The sequence below is a fragment of the Cinclus cinclus genome, chromosome 24 (genome assembly GCF_963662255.1).
Source record: "Cinclus cinclus chromosome 24, bCinCin1.1, whole genome shotgun sequence".
NCBI lineage: Eukaryota > Metazoa > Chordata > Aves > Passeriformes > Cinclidae > Cinclus > Cinclus cinclus.
Window position 1 is genome coordinate 6,764,392 of NC_085069.1, and position 25,277 is coordinate 6,789,668.

General features: G+C 64.0%; 3 protein-coding genes across 5 annotated transcripts; 1 reads left to right on the plus strand and 2 right to left on the minus strand.

The window, feature by feature from the left end:
- Window positions 1-29: 29 nt before the first annotated feature.
- Window positions 30-6,702, minus strand: LSM12 (LSM12 homolog). Of its 2 annotated transcripts, XM_062508158.1 has the most exons (5): window positions 6,582-6,702; window positions 4,626-4,759; window positions 1,769-1,878; window positions 1,318-1,444; window positions 30-1,005 (listed from the first exon to the last, which is right to left on the minus strand). In XM_062508158.1, exons 1-5 carry the CDS (start codon window positions 6,700-6,702, stop codon window positions 913-915), a joined length of 585 nt encoding a protein of 194 aa, XP_062364142.1. In that variant the 3' UTR covers window positions 30-912. The 2 variants fall into 2 exon arrangements, with proteins under 2 accessions (XP_062364142.1, XP_062364143.1); XM_062508159.1 differs by lacking the exon at window positions 4,626-4,759 and having other exon boundaries at window positions 6,622-6,702.
- A 233-nt stretch (window positions 6,703-6,935) lies between these two features.
- Window positions 6,936-10,580, plus strand: G6PC3 (glucose-6-phosphatase catalytic subunit 3). The gene is made up of 7 exons (XM_062508098.1): window positions 6,936-6,979; window positions 7,600-7,826; window positions 8,172-8,278; window positions 8,473-8,563; window positions 8,902-9,020; window positions 9,107-9,248; window positions 9,565-10,580. Exons 1-7 carry the CDS (start codon window positions 6,962-6,964, stop codon window positions 9,935-9,937), a joined length of 1,077 nt encoding a protein of 358 aa, XP_062364082.1. The 5' UTR covers window positions 6,936-6,961; the 3' UTR covers window positions 9,938-10,580.
- A 346-nt stretch (window positions 10,581-10,926) lies between these two features.
- HDAC5 (histone deacetylase 5) lies at window positions 10,927-25,145 on the minus strand. 2 transcript variants are annotated; one of them, XM_062508403.1, is made up of 27 exons: window positions 25,056-25,145; window positions 23,536-23,649; window positions 21,210-21,284; window positions 19,659-19,873; window positions 19,115-19,247; window positions 18,864-18,978; window positions 18,644-18,771; window positions 18,417-18,548; window positions 18,029-18,135; window positions 17,782-17,907; window positions 17,223-17,454; window positions 16,779-16,966; window positions 16,189-16,464; window positions 15,775-15,925; window positions 15,201-15,334; window positions 15,002-15,122; window positions 14,672-14,721; window positions 14,492-14,599; window positions 14,305-14,360; window positions 14,140-14,227; window positions 13,931-14,050; window positions 13,743-13,840; window positions 13,299-13,417; window positions 13,086-13,219; window positions 12,791-12,875; window positions 12,522-12,675; window positions 10,927-12,362 (listed from the first exon to the last, which is right to left on the minus strand). In XM_062508403.1, exons 2-27 carry the CDS (start codon window positions 23,555-23,557, stop codon window positions 12,323-12,325), a joined length of 3,207 nt encoding a protein of 1,068 aa, XP_062364387.1. In that variant the 5' UTR covers window positions 23,558-23,649; window positions 25,056-25,145; the 3' UTR covers window positions 10,927-12,322. The 2 variants fall into 2 exon arrangements, with proteins under 2 accessions (XP_062364387.1, XP_062364386.1); XM_062508402.1 differs by having other exon boundaries at window positions 17,782-17,910.
- Between the last annotated feature and the right edge of the window lie 132 nt (window positions 25,146-25,277).

Here is a 25,277-nt window from a genome sequence, read left to right on the forward strand (position 1 = left end):
CCTCTGGCCACGCCCCCATTGAGCCCCCACAGACTCCGGTGATGGTTAAAAAAATTTCGGGTTTTTATTGTTTTTTGCTAAACAAGACTAAAAAATTTTCCTTTTTTTTTCTTTTTTTTTTAAATTTTTTTTTTTAATCTTTAACTTTCCTAAAGGCAGGGCTTGAATTGTTTTGAGTTTGATCTGCTTTTTTTTTTAATAATTAAAAAGAACAAAAAAAGAAAAAAAGAAAGGAAACAAAATGGGGAGGGCGAGGATCGTGGCAAAAAAAATTAAAATTAAAAAAAGAAAATAAAAATTAAGTGAAAAAGGGCAAAGAAAATTAAAAACATAAAGGAAATGGGGAAAAAACCCACATCCAGGTTCTGGTTGCTCCTGGGGGCATGTTAAGAAGGATTTTTTGCCACGACCCTGCTAGAAGCAGAAAAATATTTAAAGAACATTTTAATATATATTCATATATATATTTAAAGATAAGAAAAATAAGACTAATTCAAGCCTTGCCCTGTGCAAACAAAATTAAAATGAGACCACGTTGGCCACGAGGGTCCCGGGTCAGCCACCAGTGTCAGCTCGTTAGCTTTATTTTCTGGGGGGTTGTCTGGGGAAGAGGGAGGCAAGAATTGGGAGGAAAAGGAAAAAAAAAAAAAAGAAAAAAAGGCCAAAAAATAAAATTAACAGAGTCTGACCGGCTGGAGGGAGAAACCATGGCGGAAAAACAAAGTCTGTTAGTCGAGTAATGTGTGAAGAGCTTTAAATTATTTTCTTTTCTCATTTGTTTTTAAAGTCTAAAGTTTGGAATTGGTTGAGATTTCCCCCCCCCAAAAAAAAAAAAAAAAAGAAAAAAAAAAAAAAGGAAATAAAAGTTGGAGGTGCCCCCAGCACTGGGGACAGGGTGAGCCCGAGGTGGCCTCAGGATGACAGGGACGTGTCCTTCTGTGTCTGCTGTGCTTGTGAACGCTGCAGGACCTTCTGGCTTTCCACGTCCCGAAAGTGTTTCTCCACCTGCAGGGCAAGGGGGTGGATGGACGGAGGAAATAGAAGGGTTTAGGGAAGGAATGGTGCTCAGCAGGGGCTGGAGGCTGAACAAGGAGGGGTCTCGGGTGTCCCCAGGGAGGTGACATCCACCCAGTCCTTCCAGCGTCCCCAGTCCCTGCTCACCGTTTTGAACACACGGCTCAAAGAAGGGTGGGAGGGGGATCTGGAGAGGGAAGGGGACGCCCAGAATGGGCTGGAGGCCACCCAAGGAGGGCTCCTGGGTGTCCCCAGGGACATGCCACCCTCCCGGCACGCCCAGTGTCCCCAGCCCACACTCACTATTTTGCGTACGTGGCTCAGGGCGCTTCCCTCTTTGCCTTTACAGTTTTCCACCTGGTACGGAGGGGCAATGACGACTTCTTCCATCACAACTATGTTCTTCTCCTGCCATTTACAGTCTTTAATGCTGGGGGGAGGGACAATGGCATCAGGAAACGCCACCACTGCCCCTGGGGTGGGCACTGAGGGGGCAAAGAGCCCCCCGGTCACTCCAGTGTTCAGCAGGAGAGGGGTGGGAGCCCAGGGGGCTGGGATGTGGCAGGAAGGGACAGGGAGCAGGCAGAGAGTACCCCCCCCACCTTCCCTGAGCATCCCATCCAGCACATCCCAGGACACATCAGAGTGCTCCACGGCAAACCCAGCGATAGGAATTCCCCAAAAAGGCCACGAGGGACCCCAGAAAGGAGCGTGAGGATCCCTGGGGAACACGGACCCCGAGGTGGGCACTTACGTCTTATGGATGGTCTGGAAGAGCTGCTGCCCCTCCAGAGAGACACCAGCACTAATTGCATATGCCTGGCTCATCTTCTCCTCCTTCTCCGTCCGTGCTTTGTTGGCAAGCTGGGAAAACACAGGGATGGGGAATTGGGCTGGGAGCAATGAGGGGACATGGGGAGCCCCTGGACATGGCTCTGCCCTTGGTGATTCCAGCCTGAACTCCCCTTCTGAGGCACCCTCACCACTGGCAGGGCCTCCCATAGATTGGGGGCAAGGTGGTGCCACCTTCTCACATCCCCCTGCCCCTTCCCCTTGGCCTTTTCTGAATTAATTCTGGCATTTTAGGTGCAAACCACCCTCACTACTCAGTTTACTTGGGACGGAGATGGAGAAGAGCCTGGAATACCCAGCTCTCTGGGAGTAAACGCTCCACGCAGGAATACGAGCAACTTTAGCCTGCAGCAGTTGATTTGTTCCCAAAAAATAACCAGAATTGGTTATCTGGGAGTCGCATCCGTGTGTGGGGAGGTGTGATTACACACAGGGTGCTGGAATAGAGATGGAAAACCCCGACCCTGGCATCCCCCATGCTGAATCCCATGGATGTGGGAGGAGAGGGGATGCAGTGCCTGGAGGCAGCAGCCTTGGACCAGCTGCCTTTTCCTGGCTGGAACTGCCGCAGTGGAGGAGCCACATCAGCATCATCACTCCTCTTCCTCCTCCTGGAGCCTCCTCGTTCCTGGGAGCACACCCAGAGCTGGACTGGCTTCCTGGTGTTGGCTGAGGGGGTTTCACCCCTTCCAAAGCCTGAGCTCCCTCTGTTTGGGGACACTTGAGTGCCCTTAAGGGACAGGAGTCCCTGTTGCAGCCATCCCATGTCCCCCCTCAGTGCCTCAGGAGCACTGGGATGTTCCCTGAACACCACAACAGGGACAGAAGTCTCGCTCACCTTCACGAGCCACCCTTCCCCATTCCCTGTGGGAATTGCTCTCTCCAAAACCACCAGCCAGGCTCCCAAAGCAGGCACAACATTCCACAAGAGTCTCCCTGCACCCCATACCCCCCCGGCCTTCCCTGGGGTGCCACAGCCCCTCTTCCATCCTGGGAGGGGGGGGGGGGGGATAGCTGCCACAAGGCTGGAGAATTGGGATCCCAGCTGGGAGATTCCAAAGCATCCCCCCAACACAGTGGGATGGGCTGGAACTGTGGGACAGAGCACTGGGAATCCCCTCTGCCATGTCCTCCCTGGGCAGATCCCCTCTGTCCCAAGCCTTGGGATGCTCCTCCAGCAGCTGCTGCATCCAGACTTGGGGACAGCCCTAGGAGGAGACCAGAAGCCCCGCATAGGTCTTAGCACCAGCAGCACCCCAGCATTTCCCTGGAGATCCACCCCTCTGCTCATCACTCCCCTGCAGCAGGATGTGCTCTCCCTGCCCCATCCATGTTTCCCCAGAGGAACTGGATCAGCTGTGCAGCTCCAGCCCCTGGATCTGAGTATTCCAAGGAATTCCTTGGAGCCCACATGGATGAGCTGTGCAGCTCCAGCCCCTGGATCTGAGCATTCCAAGGAGTTCCAGGGGCCCCCTGCACGCACCTTGTGCAGCATGAATGGATGAGAATGGATGAGTCACTTCCCTGCTCCCTCCAGAACAATGACGGAATTCACAGCACCATGTAAGGAGGGACCAGGAGGGCCACCAAGGTTCATGCCAGGGCCACCAAGGGGCACGCCAGGGTCCCCCAGTGCCAGGGTGGCCCCTCATCCCACCTGGGTGCCGGCAGGCTGAGGAGATCCAGGGGATCCCTCTGAAATCTCCCTGGAATGGCACCAGGTGGCTGTGCCGAGGCCCTCTGGTGAGTGCCAGCCCCGTGGGACAGGGAGTGTTCCCAAAAGTCCCCAACTCTCTGGGTTCCCTGGAGCACCTCAGCATTCCCATGTGCCCACACCTCCTTCTCCCACTACAACCAATACCAGTCACCAACATCCCAGTCCTGCAGCAGTGTTCCAGCCCAGCCTGTCTGAGCATCCATGGGGAAGGGGAATGCCCCTCCTGCCACTGGATGGCCCCTTCCAACTCGACTCCATCTGTTAATCCCGCCCACACCAACCCCACAATTACTGGGATGCTGGAAAAGTGAGCTCTGGAATTCCTGAGGGGTTCCCCTCAGGCTGTGCTCACAGCAATGTCACTCTGCAGTGACAGCCAACAGTCACATATTGGTGGCAGCTGTGTCACCGGAGACCTCGGATGTGTTAACCCATCAGGAAGGGAGCAGGGGAGGGGACGGACACCCAGCTGGTGCCACCTGTGTGACTCAAACCCCTGGGGGAGGGCTCCCTGTGGGACAAGGAGGTGACAACTGAGCACCCCACACCTGGATTCATCCCAGCACTGAGGGCTTGGGACCACCTTTCAGTTCTTTCACATCACTGGGAATCAGCAGTGATCCCATTCCAGGATGGATGAAAAGCAATTCCTCAGAATTCCATTAGTTCATCTTTACCCCTCCTGTCCACTCCAAAATGTAAAAATTGAGAACCAAAATAGCACCCTCCAGACCCCAAAACAAAATCACCTTAGACCCCAAAAATACCAAAACCCAGGTCCTCAAATGCCAAAATATCTAGACATAAAATCCTGGCCCCAAAACCACCCAAATGCCAGAAGTCTAGACCCTAAACCGAACAAAATCCAGGCCACCAAGTGCCAAAATTCAGAGCCCAAGCTGCTAAAACCCAAAATCACCAAAGCCCAGAGGGAGAAGGGAACTCTGGGAAGCTGTGCTGGGAGCAGGCAAGCTCCCGTGGGGAACCCCACTGGATCCCTGCAGGATTCCTGGGATCCCTGCAGGAGGGGAATCTCTCTCACCTTGCTGACGTTGAGGGAGGCTAAAGGGGGAGGCGTTTCCGTGCGGTCATTGATTATTTCCACTTCTGACACGTACTGTAAGTTTACGAGCAGGATGTCTGCGTGGTTGGGCTTGCCACTGGAAGAGGGGCATTCTGGAGTGGGGATTAAGGAAAACAGATCCAGAAGGGGGGGGGGGGGGGAGGGGCGGTTTATAGGTGGGACACAGTCCAGCAGCAAACCAGGACAAGGTCTGGTTTGTCAGAAGCTCCTCTGCTCCCTTGTCCCTACTTGGGATAATCAGTGACCCCAACAGAGCCACTCATCTCCCTCTGCACCTCTTTGGGGCTGATCCTGGTCTATCCCAACTCCAGACTGAGTTTTCCAGTCTGGTCCACCAGCATCAGCCAACCACCACCACTGGCTTGAACCAGCACCAAATTTGAACTTTTTCCACCGGAACTCTTTCTTCTTGCAAGCAGCAGCCTCCCTGGGAGCTACCCCTATTGTGGCAGGAAGGGAATTCCCAGGAGAGGGACACACGAGATTTGTTGTTGGTATTGCTGTTGTGAATAAGACAGCACCCCCCAAAAAAACCAAAAAAACCCCACCCCTTCCAGAGCTGACAGGGATTCCTGCACAATTCCTCTGTTCCCATGAGGATGGATGGATGGATGGATGGATGGATGGATGGATGGATGGAGCAAGGCATGGAGAGCCTCTTCCATGCCAACACCATCTCCAGATCCTCGTGGAAGTCCCCATTCCTCTCCCAGCCCCCCTAAACACAGGGTGGAGCCCTCCCTAAAAAACACCATCCAGTGATGAGGAGAAAGCCAGGGAATTCCAATCTCTCCCTCTGGGGAATGAGCTGGAGCATCCCAGCTTTGGGAGGAAGAGCTGGACTTTGGGAAGAGCCCAGCCCTCTGCGGGGCAGGCAAAGCAGCACTGAACAACCTGTTGGACACTCTGGGATTTTCCTGTTGCCTCTACTGGGACCTGGGAGCTCCCCTGGCTCCAGCCACATCACAGGCATGCAGGGAGCCTTTTCCTATTGTGTTTCCCACAGCTCCAGCCACAAAACCCTCTCCCAGCTCCTCACTCCCCACCCCTGGGCCCCCAGAACTCCAATGCCAGCCCTGAGCATTCACCTTCCCCCCTCTCCTGGCTCCCTCCACCGTTTCCCTACAGCCCTTGTCTTTTCCCATTCCTTGCAGATTCCAAACAAAATCATATTTATGTATATTCATACTGGGGGTCCCAGGGAACACCGCACTGCCCCTCCACCCCAATACAGGCTTCCCAATCTCCCCTGTAGTGCATGCCACACCCTCACTCATCCCACTACAGCATTCCTCACTGCCCCCCAAAAAACCCTCAGGACACCACAGTCCCTCCCATTCTCCCCAAAACTGGGTGTTCTCACCCTTCCCACATCCAACTCAGTACAGGCTCCCCATTCCCCCCCAAAAAGCTCTTCATAATACAGGGCCCCCCAATCCCCCTATTCACCCTAATATAGGCTCCCCAATTCCCCCAATACAAACCTCCTCGCTCCCCCCAAAAACTCCCTATAGAACACCCCACATCCCATTCACCCAATACACGACCCCCAACTCCTCCATTCACTCTATTACAGGGCTCCTCAATCCCCCGTTCACTCGATTCCAAGGCCCCCCAATCCCCTCACGCAGAGCTCCCCAATCACCCCATTCACCCCAAAACAAGTCTTTCCCATTCCCTCAAAACCTCCCTACCGGACTCCCCGCTCCCCTCCTTCCCTCGGGGGTCTCCCCGCTACCCCTCAAACCCCTCCCTGTCGCCGCCCACCTCGATCCCCTCACACCCCCTCCCCTCCTTCCCCCCTTTCCCCTCCTTCCCTCACGCCCCCCCCCTCCCCATCGGGCGGGCCGCAGAGGCCCGAGCGGGCCGCGCCGGGGCCGGGACCAGCGCGGCGAGGCGCGGGCGGGTGGATACTGAGCGCCAGCATCTTGCTGGGGTAGTCGAAGGCGACGACCTCGCCCTGGAGGCGCTGCTCCTGGCAGGTGCGGCAGGACACCTGGCTGCCCACGCTGAAGTACTCGCCCGGCGCCGCCATCTTGTCCGCCCGCAGCGCCCGCGGCTCCGCTCGCCTCGGCCAGGCGCGGCGGGGGCGGGGCCGCGCGGCAGCGAGGGCGGGGATTGGCGCTCCGCCCCGCCGATCTGCTCCGCCCCGCGCCCTGATTGGCTGAGCCCACCCGGGCCGCTGTTTGTCCCTCCCGCCCCGCCGTAGCCCGCCGCCCCGCGGGTGGTCATGGGAAATGTAGGCGGAAGAGGGCGCTGAGAGCGGCGGGAGGGAGTTTTGAGGGGTCCCCGGGATGAAGCCCCCCCCTCAGGTACCTCCCGCCGGTACCGGGGGGTGGGGAGCTCCACGGGGAGGTTTACTGAGGGTTAGAGCGGCAGAGAGGCTGCTGGTGGGAATGGGGAGGCCGCGGGTCTGATATAAGGAGACCCCAGGGAGGCCACATCGGGCCTGAGAGCACAGGGAGGCCCAGAGGGACCCCAAAGGGACCCCAGGGAGGCCCAGGACCCGCTTTAGGGAGACCCCAGGGAAACCCCAAAGAATACCCAGGGTGGCTCCAGGGAAGACTCCAGGGATACCCGAGGCCTTCTGCAGAATCACCACAGGGAGAGCCAGAAGGTTTCCAAGGGAAAGCCCCGGGGAGGTGGCAGCTCTTTGCTCCAGCAAATCCCACACTGTTCCCCCGGCATCCTGCCTGGCCCCATCCCAGAGCCACAGGTGTGTTCTAGCCCCAGGACATAAATTTGGGAGTCATTTGTGGGCAACCTTCAAGTGGTGAACAGCTCCCTGAATCAGTGCCAAGGCACCCCTCGGGATCCAGCCACCTCCCACCCCTTCCCAAAGAATTCCCGAGGATGCAGTCACCTCCTGCCCTGTTCCCAAGGGATGCTTGAGGGGATCTGTGCCAGGGCTGATCTTCCTCCTGTGTCCCAGCCCAGTGCCATGGATGCCCTACACGAGGCCGGGATCCACACAGCCGTGGCCCTGCAGGCTGGGCCGCCCTGGCTGGAGCAGTTCTGGCTCTTCCTGACCTCCCACTTGGATCCCAATTCCATCTACACCATCTGCTTCCCGCTGGCCCGTGGGCTGGATGACAACGTGTCCATCATGGTTCTCTGGATCGCCCTCGTGGCCGAGTGGCTCAACGTGGTCCTCAAGTGGTGAGGGGGAGACATGGAGGGGGGCATCGGGACACTCCCTGCACACTGCCTGGGGAATTCTGGGCAGAGACTCCCTGCTCCCTGCCTGTGGCATTCCACAGGGTCACCCGAGCTGCCCCAAGCATCCGCCAGGAATTCCTGGCAGAGAAAACCCTGGGAGGCATCAAGACTGGCAAGGGATCCTTCCCTCCTGCTATGGCTTCATCCCTGGAAATCCTGGGATAGGCAGCGGGGATCTTGCCCCCGTGGATCCCTGGGGATGAGTGACAGGGATCCTGCCCTCCTGCTGCCACCTCCGTCCCTGAATCCTGTCTCTCCCACTGCTCGTGCTCTCCCTGCCTGCAGGTTCCTGTTCGGGGAGCGCCCGTACTGGTGGATCCACGAGTCGGGGCTCTCCAGCCGGGTGCAGCTCCCGCTGCGCCAGTTCCCGGTCACCTGTGAGACGGGACCAGGTGAGTCACAGCTCGGGCAGCCCCAGAGAGCCCCCAGGAAGGGCTCCAGGAGTCCCATCCCTGTGGGAAAGCTGAGCTGGAAGTGGGAAAAGCCATTCCTGAGCAGCGGGGAAGGGTTGGGCTTGACGTTCCCGGCTCTTCTGCTGGGATGCACTCCCCACAACCACCAATCACTCCTATGCTTCATCTCCCAGGGAGCCCCTCGGGCCACTGCATGATCCTGGGGGCAGCCCTGTGGCCAATTGTCTCTGCCCTGACCAAGGGAATGTCCAGGTACACCCAGAGGTGAGTTTGGGATGGGCAGTGCTGGGGATGTGGGGCAGAACCCACGGGGAGCGGGTAGGATGAATCCAGGATGGAGACACTGTCCCTTGGAAGCTTCCAGAGCACCTGTGGGTGGGAAGAGGGGGGGTGGATATGCCCACTCAGTGGGAAGCACCTGTGGAGGATGATAAGGATCCCTTCCCTCGCAGCAGAGCAGCTCCAGGGGGACACATCCCTCCCCTGGCAGCTTGGGAAGAGGCTGTGGGACCCCGTAAATGCCCCCCAGGACTTTTCCTTGCCTCCTTCACCTGTGCTTTCCTCCTTCCCTCCCTGCCTGGCACCACCCCACTCCCTTCCAGCCGGCTGCTCAAGTTGATCCCATTCCTGGTCTACATCCTCCTGCTGGTGGCCATGGGGCTCTCCCGAATCTTCGTCCTGGCCCACTTCCCCCACCAGGTGGTCACCGGCTCCTTGGCAGGTGAGGGGGGCACCCCAGCTCCTTCTCTTTCCCTCTAGCACCTTCCCAGTCCATCCCGGTGCAAACCCCCCTGTTCCTGCTGTCAGGGATGGCTCTGGGCTGGGGGCTGCAGCGCTGGCCCCCCAACTTCCTCAAGTGCCGCTTCTTCCTGGGGATGGCTCTGGGGCTGCTCCTGAGCGCAATGGCCCTGCACGGGCTGGCCACAGCCACGGGCCTGGACCTGGACTGGTGAGTGCCCAGGGCATGGGGGTCAGGGGGTCCCACGGGGAGAGAGAGGTGTCCCGTGGGAAAAGGGGAGTCACAGGGATCAGCCTTCGGGGTGTCTGGGGGTACCCCAGGGATTTGCCCACTGAGGGGGGGGGTATCCCCAGAGAGCAGCCCCACGCTGGATGGAGGTATCCCCAAGAATCTGCTTCTGGAGTATTTTTGGGGTGTGCAGTGATGTGCCCCCCAGCCTGTTTGGGGAGGGGGCTGACCCCAGAGCTCTTTCCCCAGACCATTTCTAGGGAGGTCACACCCCAAAGCCTTCTGTCCCCCCCTTCAGGTCCCTCCACCGGGCCAGCTCCCGGTGCTCGGATCCGTCCTGGCTGCGGCTGGAGACGCGGCCCTGGGCGTCGCTGTGCCGGGTGAGCGGCACCGCCCTGGGGCTGGCCCTGGCTGCCCGGCACCCCCTGAGCCGCCGGGCTGTGCAGGAGCTGCGGGGGCTGGAGCCGCCCCTGGGCAGTGCCACGCTGGGGCTGCTGGCCCTGGACCTGCTGCACAAGCTGCCCAAGAGCGAGGACACGGCCCTGTGGTACCTGAACGTGGGTGCTCGCTACGCCCTGGGGCCCGTGCTGGTGGGGTCCCTGCTGCCCCAGCTCATCCTCATCCTCCGCCGGCTCCGGGCAACCCCCCAAAACCACCCCCGTGGCGAGTAGGGGGCCCCGCTCTGGGTTCAGCTCTTCCCCGGCTGTCCCAAGGACCCCCAGCTTGAGTAGAGCGTGTCTGCTCTGTTCCCAGTTCATTCTCACACTCCCCAAGGACCCCCAGCTTGAGTAGGGGGTGTCTGCTCTGTTCCCAGTTCATTCTCACACTCCCCAAGGACCCCCAGCTTGAGTAGGGGGTGTCTGCTCTGTTCCCAGTTCATTCTCACACTCCTTTTGCCCCAGGGATCCCAAAACTGAGTAGGGGTCCCCACTCCTGTCCCAGTTGATTCTCACACTTACTTTCCCCAGGGACCTCCAAATTGAGTGGGGGTCCCTGTTCTGTTCCCTGTTCACTCTCACTCCTTCCCCACAAACTGAGCAGTTGTCCCAGTTCATGTCCTCCCTCCCCTGCCCCAGGGAACCCCCCCAACTCCGGGTAGGGGCTCCCTACCCTCCCTCCCCTGCCCCAGGGGCTCAGCCTGAGCTGTGCCTGTCCCCGGGGGGGCTCCAGGCCAGGGGAACCCCCGGGGCAGAGCCGAGGGTGCCCCGTGCCCAGCGGGTCTGGGGACACAGCACAGGGGCAGCCCCGGCCTGGGGACACTGAGCTGACCCCAGTTGTCCCCTCCCCTCTGCAGCAGGGACAGGACCCCCCCCCCCCCCCTCCGGCGGGACCCCCCCCTTAACCTCGGGGCGTGGAGGGGGGGGGGGGGTCCTCCCCTCGTTTGGAACCAAAATAAAGCACCAGAACCAAGGCTGGCCCAGAGTCCTGTGGGGGGCACACGGCGGGGAGAGGCCCAGCAGGAACAGAGCCCCCCACCCTGGAGGCCGAGGGGTGACACAGGGGACCCACCCTGGTCCCTCCCTGCTGGGTGGGGAAACTGAGGCACGCGGGGAGAAGGGGACAGGAAAAGGGGACCCGGGGACAAGACAAGGGACACCCCCAAACCCTCCCCCGGCTTCCCCCCCCCCCCCCCCCACCCAGAGGCAGCAGCCCCGGCAGGTATTGCCAGAAACAGTTTATTTATACAAGGACGAACATCGGTGACATTTTACAAAATACCGAACCGAGACCCAGAGCGAGCGTGAGCGGGGGGGGGTGGGGCACGGACAGGACCCGGGGGGACACGGGGGACACACGGGGGACACGCGGGGGGTGGGGCGGGGGGGGGACACCAGCCCAAAGCAAGCCGGGCACGCTGCCAGGGGGCCGGAGACCCTCCTGTCCCCCCCACTCCCCAAAAATCCAGAGGTGTTCCCTCTCCTGGGATGGGGAGGGGGATCTCTCACCACACTCGGGGTGTCCCCGCTGTGATCTCCCACATTCCTCACCCTAAATCAGGGTCCTTCCCCTCCCCAGGAGAGGTGACAAGGACAACCTTAGCCCTCTGTCCTAATTTGGGACCACCCCAAATTTGCGCCAACGCCTGGAATAACTTAACCCACGATGCACTGTCCCTGTTCCCCCCCCCTCCGCCCCCCCCAGTTAAAAAAATACTATTAAATAATCCATCTGTAATAAAATTATATCCCTTTTTTGGGGGGGGTTTGGGTGGTTTTCTCTCTTTTAAAGCTAAAATCGCTCTGAGGCCCCTCTGGCTGGTGACAAAACAGGAAAATAAAGTGGTTTTTCCTCATTTTTTTTTTCCTCGTTTTTGTGTTTTTTTTTTTCCCTCTCCTGTAAGGACAAATTTGATCCCAACAAAGGCGCCGGGGTGACAGAGGGATGGGGGGGTGGGGAACAGGGCTCGTCCCTTTGTCTCGTGTCCCTGTCCCAAACGGGGAGGCCGAAGGGAAAAATAAAACCCAAGAAAATTAAGAAAACCCAAAATTAAGGGAAATTAAGGCATTAAAAAAAAAAACAACTTACTTAAAGGCACGAATATTTCCCATCGCCTCCCCCAGGTGGGGGACGGATGCTGGAGCCAGGGAGGGAACGAGGTGGGGGGTAGACACACAAAAATAGGGGGGAAATAAGGAAAAATCCCTAAAAAAAAAGATCTCGAGGAGCCCCGGGGGGGTCCGGGCAGCGCCGGGGGACCCGAAGAACAGGGTGGGGGGACACTAGGGGACAATTCTGGGGGTGCTGGTGGAACTGCTGCTGCACAAGAGACACGACCGCAAACACCGCGGGGAGCAGGGGCACAGGACGGGCAGGGGGATTTTTTTGTGTTTTTCTCCTCTTTTTAATAGAAAAAAGAAAATATTTTCCTCTTTTTTTTCTGGTTTTCCTTTCAATTTCTGCCTCTTTTTTTTTTTTTGTCCTTTTTTTTCTTTTTTTTAGTGGTTTTTTTTTCTGTGTGTTTTGGATTTTTTTTTTTTCCTTTTACTGTGATTTTGTGTGTGTGTGTTTTTCCTCTCTTCCAGGTGTTCCTTGGTTTTCCGGATGATCCAGGTGGGTCAGAGCGTGGGCTCGGCCTCCATTGGCTCCTCAGCTGACCTGGGCAGGGGAGGGACAAGTGTGTGTCCTCCCCCTGGTGTCACACCCGATGTCACACCCAGCTCTGTTCACACTCCAGGTGTCGCAGCCGGCTGCATTCCATCCCCATGTCCCCCCTCCCAGCTCCATTCCCGTCCCTCCCGCGTCCCCTGGCCGTACCTGGGCTGTGTGTCCGTCCCTCCCTGCTCGGCCCCCACGGACAGCAGGGCCATGGCCGTCACCGTCTCGGCCTCCTCGGTGTCCCCACGCTGTGCCTCCAGCAGGGATCGGCCCACGGCGGCGGCAAAACGACGCACGGAGCCCCAGTGGCGGCCTGGGACAGGGACACGGCTGGGACGGAGCCGCTGCCGTCCCACCACGTCCCCTTGTCACCCCCTTGTGTCCCCTTGTCCCCCTCGGGGACCCCTCAGCGACCTCCCCATTCTCACTCTGGATCTCGATGACTTTCTCCAGCGTGGCCACCGCGTTCACATTGGGCTTCTGCTGCAGCAGGGCCGGGTCCAGGGGCTCCAGCTGGGGGGGACACACCATCAGCCCTCCCAAAACTGCCACCAGCACCCCCAAAACTGCCACCAGCGCCGCCTCAAAGCGAGAGCAGGGGTGGGACCGGAGCCCTCCAGCAACCAGCAAGGGGGAACTGAGGCACCATATGGGGTGTGCACCCCAATACAGCCCCGGGAAGGGTCTGGGGGGGTTCGGGGGTCCTGGGGGTGTCCCCCGTACCTCGAGGCCGAGCAGGGCAGTGACACAGGCCTCAGAGGCGTCACAGATGGCTGTCAGGTCGTGTCCCCCCTCCAGCGCCAGCACCACCCGGCCCCCCGCCAGCATCATCAGCTGCTTCGTCAGGTGCCCAAAACCTGGGGGGGCACCAGGGATGGGGTGAGGGGATGCCCAGGCCGGGATCTCCACCCCGGGACGCCCCCAGACCCCACTCACACTTGGCGGTGACGGAGTAGCCACCGAGCGGGGACAGGTGGCCCTCGACGGCGTCGAAGCCCGCAGAGACCAGCACCAGGTCCGGGGAGAACTCGTTGGCGATGGGCATCACCACAGTCCTGGGGGGCAGCAGCGGCTCGGGGACCCCCCCCGCCCCCAGGGCTGGGGGAGCCCCCCGAGAGGGCAGGGACCCTTCCCGGGGTGCAGGAACCCTCCCAGAGCAGAGCACAGGGACACCCCAGGGCTCAGGTGTGCAGGGACCCTCCCAGGATGCAGAGGACCCCCCCCCCACTGCACAGAGACCCTTCCCCAGGACCCCTCCCATGGGACAGAGCCCCCCAGGGGCTCAGGAACCCTCCCCAGGACACCAGAATTCCTCCCCCTCAGTGCCATGCAGCCCCTCCCCCAGGTGCTCCCCCACCCAGGTGCAGCCCCCCACCCCACCTGAAGGCTGTCAGGTACTCCACGTCCCCTATCGGGGGGTCCACGCCGCCGGTCCAGGCGATGTTGATGTTGTAGCCCACGCCCAGCCCGCTGCCCACCTGGGCACAGTCATAGGTGACCACCCCCGTGCCACAGTCAGACCCGGGGGGGGCACGGGGGGACCCCCACCCCTGAATTCCCCCCGGTACCTCCTCGGGGGCTCCACTGCCGGGGAAGAAGTTGCCGTCGTCGTAGCGGTGCAGGGAGATGTAGAGCACGTGGGGGTCGCTGTAAAAGGCCTGCTGGGTCCCGTTGCCATGGTGGATGTCCTGGGGGGACACCCGGGTGTCAAGGACCACCCCCCACGCCCACCCACGGGGTGCCCAAGGCCTGTGGGGTCTCCCCTGTCCCCCCTTACCCAGTCCACAATCAGGATCCTGCCCACGCTGAGCCGCTGCTGCAGCAGCTTGGCCGAGATGGCCACCGAGTTGAAGAAGCAGAAGCCCCTGGGAACAAGAGACAAGGGACGTGGGTGGAGGGGGTGGCCCTGGGCAGGGGTCCCAGCCCTGTCCCTGTTACTCACATGGCCGTGGACTCCTCGGCGTGGTGGCCTGGGGGGCGGATGACAGCAAAGCCATTCTGGGGGACAGAGAGGGACACGGGTGGGACACAGCAGTGCGTGTGACAGAGGAACGCGTGTGGAACTGGGACCCGCATGGGACAGAGAGGGACACATGCAGGGAGGCAGAGTGACAGTGCCACACCCTCACCTTCACCTCCCCCGCGGCCACCTTAAAGGCCAGCTCGAGCAGGCAGCCCACGGCCGTGCGCACCGCGCTGGACGAGTGCAGCTCGTTCCACACCGTGTCACTGTCCACCTGAGGGGACACCGGGGCTCAGCGGAGCACGGCCACCCCGGGAACACCCCCAGCCCGTGCCCCCAGACTCACCCCGATGCCCCCGCACGGCAGCACCGCGTACGTCTTCGGAGTGATGGGACCTGCGGGGTCAAGGGGTGATGGGGACAACGGGACACAGGGAGCCCGTGGGATAAGGGGACCTCCGAGCACCCCAAAGGACTGAGAACCCCATGGGACAGGGGGATTCCATGGGGTAAGGGGACCTCTGAGTGCCCCAAAAGACTGGGAACCCCAGGGGATAGGGGGAACCCCAGGCACCCCAAGAGATGGGGAAACCCTAAGGAACAGAGGGATCACAAGGAACAGGACAGCTCCAGAGAGGGAGGGTCCCAGGCATGAGGAGGCCCCTCCAGCACCCACCCAGCAGCTTTTTGCTGTCCAGTTTCTGGCGGTTCAGGGGGCTGGTGCCGTAGAGCAGCGTGTGGTGCTCCGAGTGCACGGTCTGGATCTCCTCCAGAGTCGCCTTCCTGCCCCGGATGCGCTGGGAAGGGGCACAGGCTGAGCCCCCCGGGCTCCCCAAGCCATCCCCACCCCTCCGGGCCGTGGGGAGCCCCCTCACCTCGCACTTCCCCAGCAGCCCCGTCTCCTGCAGCCGGGACCAGATGCTCTGGATGCGCCCGGCGTGCTCGGGGTGGATGGTGGTGTTCCCACAGGTGCACTGGTGCTTCAGCATGAACGTGTCGTACACCACACCTGGGCACAGCACAGCTGGCACCCCAGGACACCCCCAGGGAGGGGCAGCCCCAGGGGGAAGGGAGATCCCATGGGATAGGGGGACCCCTGGGCACCTCAAGGCATTGGGAACCACAGGGAACAGGGTGAAGCCATGGGATTGAGGGGACACCAGGCACCCCCAGGTATCACCCAGTTATCAGGAACCCCAGGGGACAGGGGGAACCTATGGGATATGGGGATCCCTGGGCACCCCAAGGGATTGGGAACCCCAGGGAAGGAGGGAATCCCATGGCAGAGGAACATCCACAACCCCAGCACGGAATGGGACACTGGGGAGGGGGGAGACACAGGCATCCCTAGCATTTCCCATGGGACAGGAGCCCCCAGTGTCATGCCGAGGGACACAGAACCCCAGGGCAGAGGGATCCCCCGACCCTCCGGTGCCCCTAGGGCCATACCTGTGGTGAAGAGGTGCTTGGGGGGCCCCTCGGGCTGGGGGGGTTTGACGCTGGCCGGGGACGATTGGGTTCGGGCCAGGGCAGGGTGGGGCAGAGCCAGGACCCCCAGGGGGGGCGCAGGGAAGAGCTGCAGCGGCGCCTCGGGGTACACCTGGGGAGGGGGCGGGGGATGAGTCACGACAGGGGATTTGGGGGGGGTCACGGTGCGGGGGCGGCGGGGACAGGGGGACAGAGGGGGGGATGAGTCACCGACCCTTGCGAGTCATCGCTGCGGCAGCACAGGGCGGCTGGGTCCCCAAAAATGGGGGGAGGGGACACATGACACGGCTGGGGGGGAGGGCAGGGGGCAAATGGTGCTCGTGCTGCAGTTTGGGGGGGAGTTGGGCAGAGATTTGGGCTCCCCCAAAGTCTCACCTGCTTGTAGGTGACCCCCAGCTCAGTGACGTCGGGGTCCCCGGTGGCCTCGGCCTCGTCCCCACTGTCACCCGGCTCCTGGCAGCCCTCGGGGTCCTGTGGCTGCTCCGGGGGGTCCCCAGCCTCTGGGGACAGGAGGGCGAGGGGGGGGCCGAGGGGGGGACCGAGGGGGCCTCTCTCACCCGGGGGGGGCGATTGCTGCTCCGTCAGCTCCTCCTCTGTCTCCTCGGGGTGGGTGGGGGGCTGCCGTGCCAGCTCCCCCCCCTTGGGGAGCAGCTGGGGGGCACGGGGCTCCAGTGATCCCCCAGACCCCCTGTCTGCCGCACGGCCCCCTTGTACCAACCCCGTGGCCCACAGTCACCCCGTACCCACGCAGTCCCACCCCACACCTGTGCCGCGCCCCAGCCACCCCACAGCTCCCCCCCACCTCTGTCCTGCCCTTCCCCAGTCTCCCTTGCTTGCACCGCCCCTCCCCACTGTATTTTGGGGGTCAGAGCCACAGCTACCCACCACCCCACCCCGGACCCCATTCCCACCCCACATGCCCTCCCAGTGCCAGCCCCCCGCCTCTCCCGTGCCCCCCAACCCACCTTGCCCAGCTGGACCTGCTGCTTGTCGAGGAAGTGGTGCTGGAGGGGGCCGTGGGGCAGGGCCTGGGGGCTCTGGGGCAGCGGCGATGACTGCGTGCGGCTCAGGGGTCGGTGCCGCGGCACTTTGCTCCCGCGGGGACCCCCACCGCGCTCCCCCGTCACCAGCGGGGACTGCCCGTGCAGGGGCACTGGGGACACGCGGTCACTGGGGGCTCCCCACGCCCCCCGAGCCCCCCAGTGCGGCTGGGGGGGAGCGTGGGGGGCTGTAATGGGGGGAACTGGGGAAGGACTGGAGAAAACAGGACACGACCAGGGAGAAACTGGGAAAGGGTGGGAGGGAAAGTGGAGAAAGGGGTGAACTGGGGCAGGACTGGGGGGAAACTGAGGGCAAACTGGGGGAGAGTGAGGGAGGACTGGGGGGAACTGGGCAAACTGGGGGCTCACCAGCAATGAGGGTGCTCTGCTGGCGCGCCTGCTCCAGCAGCAGCACGTGCTGCAGCAGCGATGGGGACCCGGCGGGGGTGTCCCCATCCAGGGCCACCCCCAGCAGGCACCCCGGGATTGAGGAGGTGCTCAGGAACTTCCCGGTGAGGGCGGCCCCGGGGCGCAGCGGGGACACCCCCGGGGGCACCCCCGGCCGCTCGCCCTCCGCTTGTGGCGACAGCTTGGGAGACACCTGCAGGGACAGCGGTGGCACTGGGGGGGCCCCACATCGCCCCAGGGGTGCCAGGTCCCTGTGCCACCCCTCGGGGTCCCCACATTCCTGCTATAGGGTGCCAGGCTCCCATGCCACCTCTCACTGTATCCCCATAACCCCCCCAACAACCCGTGGGGTTCTATGTCCCACTGTCACCCGCCATGGTGTCCCCATGTCCCTGTGCCCCCGGGGGTTCCTCATGCTCCCTCTGTGGAGTTCCAGGTCCCTCATGGGGTTCCCATGTCCTCGCCATGGTGTGCCAAGCCCCAGTGCCACCCACCGCAGGGTCCCCACGCCCCTACTCACGGGGAGGTGGGCGCTGGTGACGGTGACAGTGGCCTGCAGCCCCAGGGACAGGTTGGGCAGCGATGGGGACGTGTAGAGGCTGAGCTGGGCCCCGTCCAGGGCCAGGGCGTGGGGCTGGGGCAGGAGCTGCTGTGGCACCACATGGCAAACGTGGCATCAACACACGCGTGGGGACACGGCATGTCACCAACACGCTCAGAGCCCTCCCGCTCACACGCGCGTCCCTGTCCCCGTCCCCCAGCCGTACCTCGCTGTGGATGTTGGGGACAGAGGCGGCCAGGCCGTTGTGGGCACCGTGGGAGCTGTTGGGGGAGCTGGGCCCCGACCCGGGGGCACTGCTGCAAACCGATGACACTGCAGGACACACGTGTGTGACACAGGGGGACACTGCACCGTGTCACACGTGTCACACACAGGGGGACGCCGCACGGTGCGTCACACGGACGCTGCAGGACACACCCGTGTCACACACGGGCAAGGAGACGCTGCTCCGTGTGCCACACACTGACGCCCCCTGTGTCACACAGCGCCACCCGCCCTGTGACGCGTGTGTCCCCCCCCCAGCCCCGGTGACTCGGGGACACCGAGGCAGGCAGCGAGTGCCAGCCGCGAGCCCGGCCCGTGTCCCCACGCACCGGTGATCTCGACGTGGCGCTTGCGGAAGGCGCTGAGCACGGAGCCGTCGCGGCGCCGCAGGAGGGGGCTGCTCCTCCGCTCCGCCACCTTCTGCTTCAGCCGCGACCGCACCTTCAGGTTGGGCTCCGACGCTGAGGACCCCGAAACGCGTCACCCCAAAAGTGTCACCCGAGACGTGTCACCGTCACCTCCCGGGTGTGGCACACCCCCGCCCGCCCGCACCCACCGGTTTTGCGGAGAGGGAAATCATCGCGGCCGTCGTAGGTGCCGAGGAGGGGGAGCTTGTAGGATGGGGGGGTCCCCGGGCTGCCGGTCTGGGGGGGGGAACTCTGGTCCAACGAGGTGTGGTGAGCCCTTGGGGGGGGTCAAAGGTGGCACAGACCCCGCTAGGACACCTGGGTCACCCCCACGGCGCCTTGGGGTGGGGGGTTCTGTAGGGCACCTACCAACATTTGGGGTGCTGGGGGAGGGAATGGTTGGGGGGGCCGGGGCCTGGATCCTTTGTCTTGCTGAGCAGGAATTCCTGGAGCTTCAGCTTCACCTCCGTGCTGGCGATGGCGCCTGGGGGCACGGGAGGGGTGGGGGTCAGGGGGTCAGCACACCCCTCCCTCCAGCCCCACAGAACCCCCAGGTCCTCCAGTCCCACCCCAGCACCCCATTTCCCACGGCCTCACACCCCACCCCAGCCCCCACTCACTGTCACGGCCCCGGTCCTTGGGGCGCAGGCTCTGGAGCTGCTCCAGGCGCTGCTGCTCCAGCTCCTGCCGCTCCCGCTGCCGCTGCCGCTCCAGCTCCTGCTGCCGGCGGGCGGCCAGAGCCTCCTGCTGCTGCTGCGGGGCGGGGGGCACCGCGATGGGACCCCCGGGCATGGCCCCACCGCTCCTCCTCACCTGCCTCCCGGGGTGACACCCCCAGCGCCCCAACAACAGGGTGGCCCGTGGCTCTGGTACCCCCCCGGTGTCCCCCCCAAGAGCTCCATCACCCCGATGGTTCCGTCACCCTCCATCAGTGACACCCCACGGCTCCATTGCTGCCAGTGACCCCCTCCCCGATGGCTCCATCGACCCCAATATCCCATCAACCCCATGGCTCCCTCACCCCTCCTTCACAGCTCCATCATCCCCAAAACCCGTCCCCCCAGCTCCATCCCCCCGACTGGTGACACCCCGAAGTTCCATCATCTCCAACATCCCACCCCACATCTCCATCACCCCCGACCTCCCTCCCCCCCCCACACCCACCTTGAGGTGCTTCTGGAGCTGGACCTGGTGCTGGCGGGTGAGGTGCTCGTGCTGCTTCTGGAACTCGGCGAAGAGCAGCTGCTTCTGGAGCTGCTGCTGCTGCTTCAGGGCCACCAGCTCCCGCTGCAGCTGCTGCTCCCGCGCCGCCGCCAGCCCCGCGTCCACCCCCGCGTCCGGCCCCGGCCCCTCCGGCCCCTCCGGCCCTACCAGACACGCTGGGTCAGGGGGGGAAAAGGGATGGGGACGTCCCGGCAGTGATGGAGGGTGCTGGGAGGTGTTTAAGGGGCAGTTTTGGGGTGGTCCAGGGGGGAGCTGAAAGTGCTTTGGGGGTGTCCCAGAGGTGATGTGGGATTCATTGAAGAGGGGCTTTGGGGTGCTCCGAGGATGGGGGGGCAGTCAGTGGCAGTTTGGGGTGGGAGCTGAGGGGTGTTGGGTGCAGTTCAGGGGCCACCAGGGGACGACGTCAAAGAAGCCCTTGGGGGGGGTCTCCCCCCAGCCCCAACCCCCTGGATCAACCCCCACCTCAGTTAACCCCCCCCCACAAAAAATAAAAACGGGGGAGCCCCCACCCAATCCAAACCCCTCCATCTGCAGCACACACACCGACCAACTCAGAGTGCTGCGGGGGGTGGGGGGGGGAAGCACACCGACCCCTTCCCCCCCAAAATATCCCCCCCAGCAACCACTGGGGGGCACAGACACCCTCCCCCCCATCAAGACACGCAGGAGCACGGGGTGGAGGGGGGGGGGGGCGGTCCCCACGCAAACAGGAAGGCGGGGGCGGGGGGCACGCGGTGCATGTTAATGAGCCCCCCCTAGCCCCCTCCACCTGGCACGTCGGGCACTGACGTGTCCCCGCGCGGACCCACGGACGTCACCGTGCGCGGAGGTGGGGCACCCCTGCCCCCCCCAGGACAGCCAGCCACCCCACACCTGCCAGTGTCCCCCCCAGTGTCACACAGCACCCCCATATCCCGACCACCCCCGGTCCCATCCAGCCCCCGCCCCCCCCTTGATACACAAGAGCCCCCCCACCCCAATACCTCCCCCAAATCAGCCCCGGGGGGGGTTTGGCTCTCCTGGGGGGTATTTGGGTGTACACTGGGGTACTCCTAAAAACAGCCCCGGAGGTGCCAATCCAGCCAACTTTGAGGGCAGTGGTGGCTTTGGGCCACCCCCCCCCCCCGCCACTGCAGCCCCCGTTTAACCCCTCACTGCCCAGGGTCCCCCAAACTGAGAGATCCCCGTGGGCACAATGGAGGTGTCCTCCCATGGATGGGGACATGGGAGGGCCTGGGGATCCGCTATGGGGGTGGGGGGGGGGGGAGGAGCAGCACCCCAGGGCTGAAGCATCTGTCCCTGCACACCTGTCTTTGCACACCTGGCCATCAGTGCAAGGGGGGGCTCTCTCTCCCTCCTGCACACCTGAACACACTCATGTTCAGCAGCTCTCCCCTTACATACCCCTGCAGACTTGTCACCAGGGGATGTTACCGGGCTTGGGGTGGTGTCACCGGGGTTTGGGGGCACGGGGGACTGGCCCCCACTCACCTGGGGTGGGCAGGGCAGCGTGCAGCGGGACACGGGGCAGGAGCTCCAACGGGGACTCATGGCTGGACCCCCCCTCTGCAGAGAGACACCCGTGACCCCCCGAACTGGCTGGGGGCCACGTGCACCCCCAAACCCAACCTCAGCTCACCAAACAAGCCCCCCTCGGCAGCTGGGGGAGATGCTGTTTGGGGGTCACAGAGAATCCTTGGTTCTTGGGGTGATGGGAGCACATGCAGCCTCCCCCTCCCCATTGCAGGCAGTGAAGCTTAAGGCCCCCCCCCCCCCCCCCCCAAATCCAGGCTATTCCCTCTGGCTCCTGGAAATAGCCGCTGCACGGGAGGAGCTGACTATAAATAGGGAATTGTGCCGGGGGGGCCACGACAGATCCCGGAGGGGATACGCTGTGTCCCTCCCCACCCCCCCATCCCCGACATCCCGCTGCACCCCCAAACTGCCCCGAGGGCTGGGGGGGCACGGGCTGCCCTGGCTGGGAGAGGCTGTGGGAGACTGGGGTCCCCACGACCCCTCCCCACCTCCATCCCACCCCCCAACATCCCCCTAATTGCCAGGGACGTTAATCCGCATCAGCGCTGCCGGGAATAAAATCTGGGATGTGCCGAGGGGGATTAGCCTGCACTTGGGGAGAATGAAGGCAAACGACCCCTCTGCCCCACTCGAGACCCCCTGACTCCCCCAACAAGCCTATGCCAAGAGGGGCTGGGGGGCACAGATGCCAGCTCAGCACATTTCCTGCCGAGTCTGTGTCCCCAGGTGGCTCCGCAGGGCCAAGCCGGGGAGGTGGGGGATGGGTGACCATGTGCTGAGGTATGGAACCCCCCCTTCTTTTGGGGTGGATGAACCCCCCCCCCCCCCCCCCAATCGGTCCCACTGCCCCGGCCGTGTGTAACCCCCGGCACCACCACGTTTATTTACCACGCGTTAATCCCAAGCCAAGACTTTTAATAGCCGGGATATTTCTGGGACACCCCCCACCCCCCCTGCTGCCCCCCCCCCCCCCGGGGTGCTTTGGGGCTTGACGTCAGCCCGGCTATTTCTGGTGCTGCCAGCGGGCAGGAGGCCGCGGGAATGGGCACTCCTGCCTCCCGGACCCCCTTCCTGCTCCCGGACCCCTTCCCTGGCTCCCATGGCAGGGCACAGGGGTGACCTGGCCCCTGGAGCCCCCTCCAGAGGATGGGGTGGCACTTCTGAGGGATAGGGGGACCCTCAGGGAGATGGGGGGGAAGTAGCAGGGAGCCCCAGGAACTCCGGGAGGGAAGGAGGGGAGCGCCCTAGGATGGGACCGGCACCCACGGGACCCCCCGGTTCTGGGATGAGCCTGGGAAAAGGAGCTCGGGGGATCACAGAAACCCCCCCCAGGGGTTGATTTGGGACCGCTGAGCACAGGGGTGGCCTTTGCCACATCCCCGATGGCCCCAGCCCGGCTGAGACCGGCCCAACTCATCACAGCACCCCCGAGGTGTCCCCAAACCACCCCCCTCAGACAAAAGCCGAGAGGGGACCCCCAAGGAAAGTGCCCCAGGGATGGCAGAAGCGGCCAGGCCGTGTCCCTGCGCCGCCGTGTCCCCATGCCACCGCGCCGCGTGCCAGCCCCGTGCCAGGCACGGCCGGGCGATGCTCCAGCCCTGCGGCCGCTCCAAAAATACCGGCGGGAGGCTCGGGGATGTTGGGGACAGAGGGGACACACACCCCCGTCCCCAGCCGAGTGTCTCCAGCGCGACACCGGGCGCTGCCACCGCCCCGGGCCTCAGTTTCCCCCGCAGAGCCCGCGGGTGCCGGCGCTGCCGCGTGTCCCCTTGGGGGGGACATGAGCGCGTCCAGATGTCGCCGGAGTCCCCACCGGGATAATTACAGGGCGGGGAGCCGGCGGGAGCCGGGACAACGCGGGCACGGCCCTCGTGGTCACCACGGCTGTCCCCACGCGTGGCACCGGGGGGACCCCAGGGGGCCGCGGGGACCCGCCCCCGGTGGCATAAAGAGCCACGTGTGAGCCGTGCCACGCCGGTGACGGCAGCCGGGCCTCAATGTCCCCGCACAGCGAGGGGATGTCTGGGAATACCGGGAAGGGGCCGGCGGCAGGGGCTGGGATAACCGGGGCGGGGAGTGGCTGGCACGGCCCTGGTGCCCCCCCGGTACCCGGGCACTCCCGTCTGGCACGGCTGTGCCCTGCTGGGCAGAACGCTGCTGCGGCGCCCCGGTACCCCAATACGTGCTGACTGCCACAGCAGGGACAGGGGACGCGGCAGAGCTGGGGGGCACGGCCGCGAGCGGGGCACTCGGTGCGGTGCCCCCCAGCCCGGGCTCTCACCTGCGTCGCTCTGGGGGTCCATGGTGGCCCGCGGGTGCCGGGGGGGCTCGCACAGGAGCGTGTCCGTCAGCGCCGGCCGGGGCACCGGGGCTGTGCCCGCGCCGCCCGGGAGCCCTGCGGGACCAAGCGCCTGTCACACCCCGGGACCCCCAAACCTCCCCCAGCATCAAACGGGAGGGGCTGGAGCCTCCACCGAGCCCCCTGAGCCCCCGCCCAGGGCAGGATGCGGCCCCGCTCCTCTCTGCGGGATGGGGGGGGGGGGGGGGGGGGGGGGCCGTGGGCACCCCCAGAAGGGACCCGAGGGGTCGGCAGCGTTACAAAAGGCTCTGCAGGAAAAGGGGGGGCCCCGCAGAGGGGGAGCCCAGGGGGGATAGCAAGGAAGGACCCCCCGGCCGCGCCACCCCTCAGGGACACGGATGGGACCCCCCGTACGGACACGGGTGGAGGGGGGACACACGCTGACCACTCCCCCCCCCACCCCCAGGTGCTGCAACCCCCCCAAACCGAGGTATCGCCCCAAGATGTGGGTCTGGGGGTGTCACCCACGCGGGCCACACGGCGAGACGGACACCACGGGGGGAGGGGGGGGGGTGGACACGCCACTCGCGCTGCCGGCAGCGCCGAGCCCGGCGCGGTGCAGCGGGGCCCCCCCGGCCCCCCCCGCGCTGCGGAGCCGCCGCCGTGCAGGCGCACGGGCCCCCCGACACTGCAGGAACCCCGAACCCGCAGGGCTCCCCCCGAGTGCACCGGGACCCCCGCACTGCACGGTGCAAAGCCCATCGCACCGGGACCCCGGCCCGCACCGACCCCTCCCCGAACCGCACCGGGACCGCTCACTGCAGGGCCCCGCCGAAACGCACCGGGACCGCCCAATGGCAGCGGGATCCCCGAAATTTCAGGGCTCCCCCCGAACTGCACAGGGGCCCTCCGGACAGCGGGGCCCCCCCATTGCACGGGCTCTCCCCCCTCGAGACGCGCCGGGACCCCGGAATGCACAGGACCCCTCGTCCCGCACTGGGGGCCCCTCTCGAAGCCCCCGCACCGGATCGCACCGGGACCCCCAGTGCAGCCCCCCTGACCCGCACAGGGGCCCCCCCACTGCAGCCCCTCCCAAAGTACACAGGGACCCCCACTGCAACCTTCCCACCCGCCAGCTGCACCGGGCCCTACTACAGCCCCTGACCCGCACCAGGGTCCCCCCACTGCAGTCCCCCAAAATCCGCACAGGGGTCCCCCCACTGCGAGGCCCCCCCCCGCTCCGCACGGCGCAAAGCCCCTCACCCCGGGCCCCCCAACCGCACAATGACCCCGCACCGAATCCCACCCCGATCGCACAGAACACCCCCCTCCCCTCCGCCCTAAACCGCACCGGACCTCCGGGATTGCAGCCCCCCCCGCCGCTGCACGGAGCCCCCCCCGGACCCGCACGGGTGACCCCGACACCGCCGATCCCCCCCCGCCGAGGGTCCCCTCCTCGACCCGGTGGTCCCAGTACCCCCCTCCCCGGGTCCCCCCCGTACCTGGGGTCCCCCCGGTGCCGCCCGGCGCGCGCCCCGCCGCCCCCCCGCCTCCTCCTCCATCTTCGCCGCGCGGCCCCGCCCGCCCCGACAACAACATTCGGTGACGTCACTCGAGGTCACGTGACGGCGCCCGGCGCTAAAAATAGCCCCGCGCGCGGCCCCCCCCCAAGGGGCGGTGCCTAATGAGGGGCGGAGCCTAATTAGGCCTTAAAGGGGCCGCGG

Excerpts from the sequence above, each read along its gene's own strand:
- LSM12 (XM_062508158.1), bottom strand. The coding sequence starts at position 6,702 with ATGGCGGCGCCGGGCGAGTACTTCAGCGTGGGCAGCCAGGTGTCCTGC. Across the intron at positions 4,760-6,581 it reads CAGCAAGATGCTGGCGCTCA|AATGCCCCTCTTCCAGTGGC; the intron begins GTATCCACCCGC and ends TCCCCACTCCAG. Across the intron at positions 1,006-1,317 it reads TGAGCCACGTACGCAAAATA|GTGGAGAAACACTTTCGGGA; the intron begins GTGAGTGTGGGC and ends CTTGCCCTGCAG.
- HDAC5 (XM_062508402.1), bottom strand. The coding sequence starts at position 23,557 with ATGGACCCCCAGAGCGACGCAG. Across the intron at positions 14,361-14,491 it reads TGGCCGCGGGGGAGGTGAAG|AATGGCTTTGCTGTCATCCG; the intron begins GTGAGGGTGTGG and ends TCTGTCCCCCAG. Across the intron at positions 13,418-13,742 it reads GAGTACCTGACAGCCTTCAG|GACTGTGGTGATGCCCATCG; the intron begins GTGGGGTGGGGG and ends GCTGCCCCCCAG.
- G6PC3 (XM_062508098.1), top strand. Across the intron at positions 9,021-9,106 it reads GGTCACCGGCTCCTTGGCAG|GGATGGCTCTGGGCTGGGGG; the intron begins GTGAGGGGGGCA and ends TCCTGCTGTCAG. Across the intron at positions 9,249-9,564 it reads ACGGGCCTGGACCTGGACTG|GTCCCTCCACCGGGCCAGCT; the intron begins GTGAGTGCCCAG and ends CCCCCCCTTCAG.